The sequence below is a fragment of the Hypanus sabinus genome, chromosome 6, assembly GCF_030144855.1.
Source record: "Hypanus sabinus isolate sHypSab1 chromosome 6, sHypSab1.hap1, whole genome shotgun sequence".
Classification (NCBI taxonomy): Eukaryota; Metazoa; Chordata; class Chondrichthyes; order Myliobatiformes; family Dasyatidae; genus Hypanus; species Hypanus sabinus.
The window spans coordinates 155,500,418-155,513,212 of NC_082711.1; the positions used below are offsets into that span (position 1 = coordinate 155,500,418).

General features: G+C 42.1%; 1 protein-coding gene across 12 annotated transcripts in view; it reads left to right on the forward strand.

Annotated features, from left to right (window-relative positions):
* The window catches only part of rilp (Rab interacting lysosomal protein), a 62,330-nt gene that overhangs the window by 11,161 nt on the left and 38,374 nt on the right, over nt 1-12,795 (forward strand). For all 12 annotated transcript variants that reach the window (XM_059973257.1, XM_059973255.1, XM_059973258.1 and 9 more), the window contains exons 2-3: nt 8,363-8,486; nt 10,832-10,953. In XM_059973257.1, coding sequence (XP_059829240.1) covers nt 8,363-8,486; nt 10,832-10,953 — 246 coding nt within the window. The remainder of the gene's footprint in view (nt 1-8,362; nt 8,487-10,831; nt 10,954-12,795) is intronic.

Here is a 12,795-nt window from a genome sequence, read left to right on the forward strand (position 1 = left end):
GTTCGTCCAGAACTTTGTGTACTTTCTTTAACTAACCTTTTGCATTTTATGACATCTGCAGTCAAGCAACCCAGTGTTTATCTAGTGCTGCAGCGTTTATTTTGAGAGTTCCACTTACTTTCTTTTGGCGCATTTCCACATCCGTAGGGAAAACGTTTCTATTTATGGCTGGAACGTTCTCCATGTTAAGTCACTGCTTCCTTTGTCATGTCCTTCTGCACCTTTCCATTTACAGTCTAGCTCTTCCTGTGGCTGTCTTGTGGGGTGCTTTAGTAGACACGCTGCAATCGAGAAGGTTATGGTTCATGGTACTCATTCCAACAATTAATCTAACATTCCAATTCCACAATCTATTTGAGGTGTGCTGTTGACTCTAAATAACATTTTTCTGTCGGCATGCATGTCCAGATTATGTAACAGACTTGGCAAACATCACAGAACTAAGCTGCTGAACAAAGGTCTCGTGCTAAGTTTCCATGAACTGAAATTGAGTTAGCAATGTATGTAGGTCAGAAGTAATAATGAGTGGTATTCTAGTAAAACGGAAACCAAAGGTTAGAAATATGAAATAGAAGCAGGTGGAATGCTCAGCAGACCAGACAGCATCTGTGAATACAGAAACGGTTAATGTGAACAGTTTCCAACCTGAAACTAGAACAATTGTCCAGCACTGTTTACAATCTTGAATTGACTTTATTTCTTACATCCTTCACGTTCACGAGGAGTAAAAATCTTTGTTACGTCTCCAAATGTGCAATCATAGTAATTTATAATAAATAGAACAGTCAATGTAATATAGAGTACACTCAAATCAGTGTGAGTTCATCAGTCTGATGGCCTGGTGGAAGAAGCTGTCCCGGAGCCTGTTGGTCCCGGTTTTTATGCTGCGGTACCGTTTCCCGGATGGTAGCAGCTGGAATAGATTGTGGTTGGGGTGACTTGGATCCCCAATGATCCTACAGGCCCTTTTTACACACCTGTCCTTGTAAATATCCTGAATCATGGGAAGTTCACATGCGCTGTACAGATGCGCTGGGCTGTCCACACCACCCTCTGCAGAATCCTGTAATCAAGGGAGGTACAGTTCCCATACCAGTCAGGATGCTCTGAATCGTGCCCCTATAGAAAGGTCTTAGGATTTGGGGCCCATACCAAACTTCCTCAACCATCTGAGGTGAAGCAGGTGCTGTTGTGTCTTTTTCATCACACAGCAGGTGTGTACAGACCACGTGAGGTCCTTGGTGATGTGGATGCTGAGGAATTTAAAGCTGTTTACCCTCTCAACCCCAGATCCATTGATATCAATGGGGGTCAGCCTGTCTCCATTCCTCCTGTAATCCACATTTCCTGTAATTTTGCAGTTTTCCTGTTATCTGCAAAATACTTTGCAGCAAATGCCGTACTATTTTTGAATTGGGTCCCTGTCATATATATAAGCATGCAGTATTGCTTCCTTATTCTGTGGATTGAGCAGAATACGTTCACCCTTATTAAATCTAAGTTCAGCAGAATTCGCATATTCATCACTATGAAATCAAATGGTTATTTTAAAGTTCAAAGTAGTTTTCAGGCAGGTTTTGTTGTACCCAGTGCCTTTATTTCGAGCAGCTTTGAACAATTACCATGTACTGACTTTAATCGTAAATCTTTAGTGCCCAGGACAAGCTGCACACTGATACAAAGCTCCAAATATTTGCCATTCAAGAGGAAATGCCTTAAGGTTTTTTAATCTTTGTTGCTGGAAGTGTGGTATAATTTATGGTTTTGAATGTTTTATTTGTAATTTTTTTGGTTAAAACTGAATAAAGTGAATTGCTAGAAAGCATGCAAACACACACAGCTGGGTTACTCCTCATTCAGTTCTTGGGCCTGCGAACAACCCTGACCAATGCTCTACCTCCTTGAGTAAGATTTCATTTCATTAATCTTTTTATAATCTTCAATTAGTCTGCAGTTGTCTGCCCTCACTCAGTTCAATTCTCATCTTCTGTCCCTTTGCTCGTCGTGTGGAGATTCAGTGAAATGTTTTAAATAAATTGAATTTTAGCATGTATTGTTTTCTCTGGCCTTCACCCCCACCGGTTTCCCGCACGCATTCTGACACTTCTAAGCATAGAGTGTATTCTTTGACCTGTTTCCTGCAGCTTTTTGCTTTATTGCAAGGGTGGGAATGTCAAGAATACAGGTGTCCCCCGTTTTTTTTTAGAACGTTCACTTTATGACAGCTTGCTGTTATGAAAGACCTATATTAGTGCCTGATTTCGCTAACCAAAGAGGATTTTCGCTTTTATGAGAAAAAGACACCCGCTTTATACGTGTGTTTACCCCGAGAAAGACTACCCTGACCGTGAAGCCTTGTGCGGGCAGCTGTGTGTGCATGTGTGTACGTGCTGATTTTTTTTCTCTCCAAATTGATTTTGGCTCACTGTCTTCCTGATTTTGATAAGTGAAGCTATACCGTACATACATTATTTCTACTTTATAAAGGCTGTATATTTATCATATCATTCCTGTTTTTTGGTATGATTTGGTAGGTTACTTTTTGGGTCTGGGAACGCTCAAAAATGTTTCCCATATAAACTAATGGTAATTGCTTCTTCGCTTTATGCCACTTCGGCTTACGAATGGTTTCATAGGAACACTTTACCTTCGGATAGCGGGGGAAACCTGTATATACATTAACTTCAGTGATCTGGTTTCTTGGGATGGTTGTTAGTGACAGATTTTTTTTTTTGGATTATTAAATGTTACTTCTCTAAAACTGCCCAACTTTTATTTTTGCAATGGTGTGATAGATTTTTGACTGAATCTGGCGCGCTTAAACAGAGTGAGATAGAAGCACACCCTGCGTATCTCCATCTGCAAACCAGCTCACGACCCTAAACCCTGCTGTTGCAGGCCTCAACCCTGAAGATTAAGTGCTGCCAGCAGGTCGTCAGCTTGGAAAGGCGCCCTTCAGCCTCCCGGAGGTGGTGGTTGCGCCAGCATGTTGACTTGTCTGTAGAGGAATGCCCCCGTGGCACATTCCAGGCCGCAGGAGGGTATGCTGAAGCTAGGCGCAGCCACCTCCAAGGTTCATTGAGAAGGGTGCACAGTATAGGCTTCTGCAGTTGAGGAGGGAGCGGCCAGATTGGGCAAGGAAGTTCCCCTGTTATTGTAGTAGGATACCACCCCAGAGGGCCACAGGAGTGACAGTACTACTGTTGATAAGACCATAAAGCATCAGAGTGGAATTAGCCATTTGGACAATTGAGTTTGCTCTATAATTCCAACATGGCTGATTTATTAACCATCTCAACCCCACACTTCTGCCTTCCCCCAGTAACTACGATGCCCTGACTAATCAAGAACCTGTTAGCCTCTGTTTAAATATACCCCGTGACTGGGTCTGTACAGCCTATGGTAATGAGTTTCACAGAGTCACTACCCTCTGGCAAGAAGAATTCCTTCTCATCTCTGTTCTAAATGGACGTCCATCTATTTAGAGGCTGCGCTGTCTGATCATAGACTCCCCTACTGAAACATCCTCTCCACATCTGCTTTATCTCAGCCTTTCAATATTCAATGGCTTTCAGTGAGATTCTCCCCTCCAACTTCTAAAGCGACATACGGTACACAAAATGCTGGAGGAGCTCAGCAGGTCAAGCAGCACGCATGGAAGTGAACAAATGGTTAACGTTTAGGACTGATGCCCTTCTTCAGGACTGGAAAGGATGGGGAAGGTGCAAGAATAAAAAGGTGGGTGAGGGGAAGACCGTTATGATTGCAGTCTGCTGAAAAGTCTCGAAAGGCCCTGGGCTCTTTTTAAACCTTGTGCTGCCTCAGCTGAACAAGTGACTACTTGTGATGATTGCAACCCGCCGAAAATGGTGTGTAGGAACGTAATAGAGTACTGAAACCATTGAGTATGAACGTAAGACTGAAAAGGCATTGCACAGTTTATTCTTGAAAGTTTTTTTATAATGAATAAAGTTTACTTTGATTTTAAAAAGCTGAATGCAGCTGCACATCCTTGCTCTGTCTATACACCCTGCTTAAACTTTGGCCAGACGTGCAGAATCTCTGAACAATCACTCTTAAATAATTAACTTCATTGAGTAGCAATGTCGCTTCGTGACAGTGAGTATAAGAATAGAAAGAGGAGGAGGATAAATGCGTGGCTGAGGGATTGGAGCAGGGGGCAGGGATTCAGATTTCTGGATCATTGGGACCTCTTTTGGGGCAGGTGTGACCTGTACAAAAAGGATGGGTTGCACTTGAATCTGAGGGGGACCAATATCCTGGCGGGGAGGTTTGCAAAGGCTACTGGGGAGGGTTTAAATTAGAATTACAGGGGTTGGGGGTGGGGTGGGAACTGAACTGAAGAGACGGTGGATAGAGAGGTTAAATAGAGAAAAGCTTGTAGCAAGGGGGAGGATAGACAGGTGATAGAGAAAGGACACACTTAGTCCAATGGTTTGAGAGATGTCTATTTTAATGCAAGGAGTATTATGAATAAAATGGATGAGCTTAGAGCATGGATCAACACTTGGAGCCATGATGTTGTGGCCATTACAGAGACTTGGATAGTGCAGGGGGTGGAATGGTCTTAGATGTTTCAGAAAGGACAGGGAGGGAGGCAAAAGAGATGGGGGCATGGCACTGTTGATTAGAGATAGTGTCATGGCTGCAGAAAAGGAGGAAGTCATGGAGGGGTTGTCTATGGAGTCTCTGTGGGTAGAAGTTAGAAAGGGATCAATAACTCTACTGGGTGTTTTTTTTATAGACCATCCAATAGTAACAGGGCTATTGAGGAGCAGATAAGGAGACAGATTCTGGACAGGAGTAATAATAACAGGGTTGTTGTGGTGGGAGATTTTAATTTCCCAAATATTGATTGGCATCTCCCTGGAGTGAGGGGTTTAGATGGGGTGGAGTTTGTTAGGTGTGTTCAGAAGGGTTTCTTGACACAATATGTAGATAAGCCTACAAGAGGAGAGGCTGTATTTGATCTGGTATTGGGAATTGAACATGTTCAGGTGTCAGGTCTCTCAGTGAGAGAACATTTTGGAGATAGTGATCACAATTCTAACTCCTTTACCATAACATTGGAGAGGGATAGGAGCAGACAAGTTAGGGAAACGTTTAATTGGAGTAAGGGGAAATATGAAGCTATCAGGCAGGAACATGGAAGCATAAATTAGAAACAGATGTTCTCAGGGGAGTGTATGGAAGAAATGTGGCAAATGTTCAGGGGATAATTGCGTGGGATTCTGCATAGATGCGTTCCAGTGAGACGGAAAGAATGGTAGTGTACAGGAGCCATAGTGTACAAAGGCTGTTGTAAATCTAGTCAAAAAGAAAAGAAGAACTTACAAAGGTTCAAAAAACTTGGTAATGATACAGATCTAGAAGATATTAAGACTAGCAGGAAGGAGCCTAAGAAAGAAATTAGGAGAGCCAGAAGGGGCCATGAGAAGGCCTTGGCAGACAGGATGAAGGAAAACCCCAAGGCATTGTACAAATATGTGAAGAGCAAGAGGATAAGATGTGAGAGAATAGGACCAAACAAGTGTGACAGTGGACAAGTGTGTATGGAACTGGAGGAGATGGCAAAGGTATTTAATGAATACTTTGCTGCAGTATTCACTATGGAAAAGGATCTTGGCAATTGTAGGGATGACTTGCAGCAGACTGAAAAGCTTGAGCATGTATATATTAAGAAAGAGGATGTGCTGGAACTTTTGGAAAGCATCAAGTTGGATAAGTGACCGGGGCCAGACGAGATGTACCCCAGGCTACTGTGGGAAGTGAGCCTCTGGCAATGATCTTTGCATCATCAGTGAGGACAGGAGAGGTTCCAGAGAATTGGAGGATTGCAGATGTTGTTCCCTTATTCAAGAAAGGGAGTAGGGATAGCCCAGGAAATTGTAGACCAGTGAGTCTTACTTCAGTGGATGGCAAGTTGATGGAGAAGATCCTGAGAGGCAGGATTTATGAACATTTGGAGAGGCATAATATGATTAGGAATTGTCAGCATGGCTTTGTGAAAGGCAGGCTGTGCCTTATGAGCCTGATTGAATTTTTTGAGGATGTGACTAAACATATTGATGAGGGTAGAGCCGTAGATGTAGTGTATATGGATTTTAGCGAGGCTTTTGATAAGGTACCCATGCAAGGTTTATTTAGAAAGTAAGGAGGCATGGGATCCAAGGGGACATTGCTTTGTGGTTCCTGAACTGGCTTGCCCACAGAAGGCAAAGAGTGGTTGTAGACGGGTCATATTCTGCATGGAGGTCAGTCACCAGTAGTGTGCCTCAGGGATCAGTTCTGGGACCCCTACTGTTTGTGATGTTTATAAGTGACCTGGATGAGGAAGTGGAGGGATGGGTTAATAAATTTGCTGATGACACAAAGGTTGGGGGTGTTGTGGATAGTTGTCAGAGGTTACAGCGGGACATTGATAGGATGCAAAACTGGGCTGAGAAGTGGCAAATGGAGTTCTACACAAATAAGTGTGAGGTGGTTCATTTTGGTAGGTTAAATATGATGGCAAAATATAGTATTAATGGTAAGACTCTTGGCAATGTGGAGGACCAGAGGGATCTTGGGGCTTAAGTCCATAGGACACTCAAAGCTGCTACGCAGGTTGACTCTGGTTAAGAAGGCGTACGGAGCATTGGCCTTCATCAATCATGGGATTGAGTTAAGGAGCCGAGAGGTAATGTTGCAGCTGTATAGGACCCTGGTCAGACCCCACTTGGAGTACTGTGCTCAGTTCTAGTCATCTCACTAGAGGAAGGATGTGGATTTATAAGAACACAGCTGATTGCTCAGGCTCTGGGAGGACTCTGCTGACTCCAAAGGGATTCTGGGAACTGGAGAAACACAGTAAAGGGAAGGGTTGGTTCCCTTTGAAGTGAGCCTGATGGGGCACTTACCATCTCTCTCTGACTGCTACGTTTCCTACCACAAATACTGTAATGGCTCATTGCCTGCATGTCCTGATTGAGCTTCCCAGTAGAACAAATGTCAGGGCAAAAGGATAACCTGTCCTTTTGTTACCAGTGTTCTCTTTACTCAAAGATAAGATCCTTACCTACTGTCAGTAAAGTCTAATCTCTGTGGTAGACATCTTGTCAGATCAATCAATTGGTTTTCAAATCATTGCTTATAATCTGGTTATAGGACCTCCATTTTTCCCCAAATGTACTGATGTGACGGTCATTAGTTTGGCTTGTAAATAACAGTAGAGTATCATAGGTGATAGGTCCCACACTGACGTCAGGTGAGTTATCTGATCCAGGCATTCTGTTCACATTGATGTTCCCTCGTTTAGTGACACCAGCGATCTTTACTAGAATGCTGAATCGCAATTAGTCCTCGCTAACTAGTCATCTCACTTGTTACTGGGCTTGTCAAGTGAAAAGGTACTGAACTTAAGAGGATCTTTTAAACATTTTAAGCACTTCTGTAGGGCGGTAACTTATCATTAGTTAACTGGTCTGCACTGCACGGGGATTTCATTTACTTTCTCAGTCTGTGTGAGTGAATGATTGGCTATTCGCGTCTATGCAGTCCTCGCGTGGGAATCTTTTTTTTGATGTCAACCCGGAATTCCGAGATAGACTTGTCACTCGGCCTATCCAGTGGGTTTTGCAAGCTCCGTTTAAGTAGCGTAAGGCATGAGTGATAAGTTTGACACTGCATTCTGTTGTACCAGCGTAAACCCCCTTCCTGTTTTCTGAACAAGCCTTTGGATTGCCCACAGCTTGCTCCAGAGTTACAGGATTATACGTGGGATATGTGCTATGCTGGGATGACAACATCTAGTGTCTCTGTGTGATTTCCCCAATGGTAATGGTGGTTGGGAACTCCAAGAGTCTGAGTAGTGATGATAAAGAAATAGTGGTGTGTATATGTCCTGACGGGTTTGAATATGTACTTAAGTTAGATTTTTTTTTTACCTTTTGTTTGTCACACGTACATCGAGACACTGATGTACATCGTTGACGTTTGCATCAGATCAAACCAGTGAGGACTGTGCTGGGCAAACACAAGTGTCGCCATGCTACAGGTGCCAGCATAGCTACCCCTTACATTTTCGAGTATGGGAGGAAACTTGGATAGAGATTGTGCAAGCTCTGTACGGACTGGCAGGAAGTGAACTCCGGTCAGTGATCTCCGACACTGTAAAGCAATGCAGTAACCATCATGTAGGATCATTATATTGCATTTTGTTAAACACACACACACAGACAGCTTCCTGCGAAATCTTGTGGGGGATGGGGTTCTTTTTGGATTAGTTCTGGTTTTAAAATTCAAAATTAAACCTCGAATATTAATTCAATGCCTGTGCTTTTTGTGTTTTTGTTTGTTTCAGGATGTGGATCATAAAATAAGTCAGTGGCATACCCGGATCCAAGAACTGCAGAAGCAGATATCACAGCTGACAGGTGAAAACCAACGGCTGGTTAACCAGCTGGTTGAGATCCAGTCCCAAGAAGGTAACTCAGATCTCTTCCTTCATTAACTCCTTTATCTAAAACTTGTTCAGATCTGAGCTTTCATTATCAGAAATGGATAGGTGATTTTAAAAGATTTACCAGAACTGAAAAAAAAATCCAGGACAATTGAAGCCATTTCCTGTACCAGCTCTTCAGTGTGGGAATACGCTTAATCTGCCAACGTTTTTCATCTTCTCAGGAAAGAACGAGTTCTTTAAATATGTTTTGATTTTACTTGGCACTAAGATAAGGTCTTTCTATTTTTGACGTGAACTGAAGTAGCATTCTGGTTTCATTTTATCATTATTTTCTTATTCGTTCATGCAATACGAGGATTACTGGTGATCGTACATCCTTTAATTTCACTGGAGGAGTTGGTAGTCAGAGTCACATCTTGCTCTGCTTCATTTTCTTTGAAGAGACACCCGTGACATTGATAGCCAGGAATCTTGATTGCTTTGCACCAAAGATGTTGAAGGACAGGGTGAGACTTGGAGAAAAGCCTCCAGGTGGTGTTCTAGTGTACATGTCTCTCCTGTCCTTGCATCTGAGGGTGGGAGATGCAGTGGACAATTTCTTGAGGGTTGCTGTGCTTCATCTTGTAGATGGCACACCCAATAAAACCATGGTGTGCCACTTGAGGAACGGTTGAAGGTTATTAAGGATTTCTATCAACTAAGCAGTTTTGTTCTGAGAGCTATCAAGCTGCTTGTTGTTGGTGCTTCTACATGAATTGGATGTATTTCGATACACTCCTAAATCAAGGTTTGTAACAGGTAGAGATGTTGGAGAGTTGTAAGGTGGGTTAGTCACCACAGGATACCCAGCCTTTTCCCACCTCTTGTGTCTGTCTGATGCAATTTTGATTCTATTCAGGAGTGACTTCCCAAAGCGTTCTTCATGAAAGGATTTGGAGTTTAATAATCCCATTGAGTACCTCGAAGATGACTGGGTGTTCTCTTGGAACTAGTCATTCTTTGGCCCTTAACTGGCATGTAAAATGTCTGCCACACTTCAGTCCAATTCCTGCACATTGCTGAGGTCTCATTGTACAAAGGAATAAGGTGCTTCTACTATAATGGAGTCCTGGTCACTGATGATGATTTGTGTGTCTGGCACTCCTGTATTAAAAATGTGTTAAAATTCCTCCAACTGTACTGATTTAATATACTGAGGTTAACACTCCATTTATAATGTGAAGAAAGTTTTTTTTATATATACCTATCCCTTTTTACATCTGAATTTTTTTCTGAACTTTGTCCATTTTAGAATCGGGGAATTTTACAGTAAGGTAGGATACAATCTAAACATAAGAAAAATCCAGTTAGTTTTACACCCTTGCCTTCTCATTGCCTGCAAATTCTCTTCTTTTAGATTTTCATCCAGACCTCTTCTGGATGCTGCAATCGAATCTGCTCAAAATATTACTCCCTCAGCAGTACAGTGGTACAAAGGAAGTGGTTCTGTGCCAGTTTTGTTTCTTTTGCTAATCACTTTCACCCAATGGCCCCAGGTTCTTGGTACTTCCACAAGTGGCAACAGTTTCTCTTTAATCACTCTCCATTCTCCTTTTACAACCTCCTTTTCCAAGAAGAACAGTTCAGATTCCTTCCCCCTCCCCCATTTTCCTGATACGTTTCGCAAAGATGGACAAAATACTCTGGAGGAGGCCAAACCAATGTACTCTGTGCATAAAACCCAGGACTCCTTTTAACTGCTATCTCAGTAAGCCTTGGCACTTTCAACAAACTATGCATATACACGCTCAGATCTCTGTTCCAGCTGCTACCATCCAGGAAATGGTACTGCAGAATAAAAACCAGGACCAACGGGCTCTAGGACAGCTTCTTCCACCAGGCCATCAGACTGATGAACTCACGCTGACTTGAGTGTCCTCTATATTACATTGACTGTTCTATTTATTATAAATTACTATGATTGCACATCGCACATTTAGATGGAGACGTAAATTAAAGATTTTTACTCATGTATGTGAAGGATGTAAAAGTCAATCCAATGTACACACATACATCTCTTCGAATTTTGCCCTACATTTACAAATCATTAAACAGTGGCCCTAGTTCTGACCCTTTGGGAACTGCACTCCATTCTTCCCTCTAATCCAACAAACACCCTTTCATTACTACTTTGTTTCCCATTATCCAACCAATTCCTCATCCCCGCTACAATCTTTTGTTCTTACACAGCTATCAGTCTTTATTACAAACCTGCCACGTGGCATCTTATAAAATGTCTTGTGGGAGTTTGTGCCTCATCAGTTGCTGAGGGTTTACTAAATTGGAGCACATAGAACTCATGAGATGTTGTTAATATTTCTTTACTAGATAGCATCTCTAAGAAGGAACGGGAAGTAATGCTGAAGCTAAAAGAAGTGGTTGATCAGCAAAGGGATGAAATTCGAGCCAAAGGTCACGAGCTGTATTGCAAGAATGAAGATGTAGATGCAGTAAGTTTTCACTGCCTATAAACACTGTTTCAAGTCATTGAAAGTAAAGAGTGGCAAAAATAGAACTCAAGTTCAAGTCAAGTCAACTTTTATTGTCATTTCGACCATAACTGCTGGTACAGTGCATAGTAAAAATGAGACAACTTTTTTCAGGACCATGGTTTGTATGACACAGTACAGAAAACTAGATTGAACTATGTAATAAAAAAAAAAACAGAGAAAGTTATACTAGACTACAGACCTACACTGGACTGCATAAAGTGCACAAAAACAGTACTGGCATTACAATAAATAATAAACAGGACAGTAGGGCAAGGTGTCAGTCCAGACTTCGGGTATTGAGGAGTCTGATAGCTTGGGGGAAGAAACTGTTATACAGTCTGGTCGTAAGAGCCCGAATGCTTCGGAGCCTTTTCCCAGACAGCAGGAGGGAGAAGAGATTGTATGAGGGGTGCATGGGGTCCTTCATAGTGCTGTTTCCTTTGTGGATGCAGTGTGTAGTGTAAATGTCCATGATGGCGGGAAGAGAGACCCCCATGATCTCAGCTGACCTCACTATCCGCTGCAGGGTCTTGCGATCCGAGATGGTGCAATTTCTAAACCAGGCAGTGATGCAGCTGCTCAGGATGCTCTCAATATAACCCCTGTAGAATGTGATGAGGATGGGGGGGGGGTGTGGGTGTGGGAGATGGACTTTCCTCAGCTTTCACAAAAAGTAGAGACGCTGCTGGGCTTTCTTTGCTATGGAGCTGGTTTTGAGGGACCAGGTGAGATTCTCCGTCAGGTGAACACCAAGAAATTTGGTGCTCTTTACGAATGTAAAAGAATGGTTTTGCATAGAAGAATTTTGTTCTATTGATCTCCAGATGCTACATATTATTTCTACTGAGATTTGTTTTGCATATCTGAGTCACTTTTTACATTATAGAAAGTCTCTCAATTTTACTTCGACTGTAATAACATAAACCATCTTTTTAATGAAGAAAATCTGTTGAAGACATGATAGAACTGGTTACTGAGCCAAAGAAAGAAGATTAGAAAGGTCAACTGAAAGGCTATTTGGAGCTGGTTTTTTTTTTTAAGAAAGTCTTGAAGAAAGAGTAGAAGGTGTTCCAGAGAGAGTGCTGGGGAATGTTGAACCCAGCGGCCAAAGATTGCTAATGTTTTGATCCACGACTTGGGTGTTAACTTGTGATTTCTTTTGTTCCTTTTCTCAAATCGTTGAGTTTATGTAAGGCACCAGAACTGGGCAGATGTGGAGATAATTTACCTTTGAACTTTCTGGTTTTTAAGGCTGCATGAGTTTTGTCAGTGTTCTGGATGGCCTTTTGTCTAGTGGTGCTGAAAGAAATGCCCTTGTCTCTGATGACATCTCTATGAAACTAAGATAAATATTGAAAAGTATGAAATGTAGCACCCCCACGCAGTCTGACTGAATGGATAATTTCCCTAATTGGATTTGTTTTTGTTTGGATGGTATAAAATTCAAGTCTTAGGCCTTTACTTGTATTAATAATCATAGGTGACATAGAAGGAGGGCATTCAGCTCATTATTTTTTTTAGACTATTCCCAATTCCCAACTCCAGTCTACAACCAAAGATAAAAGTCAGAAAGTTTGTAGATACTTGAAATCTGAAACAAGAACTGAAAATGTTAGAGGAGTCAGGCCCAAAAGACTGACGGTTTCTCTTTCCACAGACATGCCTGACTTGCTGAGACTCTTCAACAATTTTTATTTTGGTTCTTGCTCTGCAACGGTAGAGGCTGCACCACTATCACGTGCTCCTCTAAGATTTTTTTTTAAAGTATGCTGTGCATTTCCTGCCATGCTTTCAAGCAAG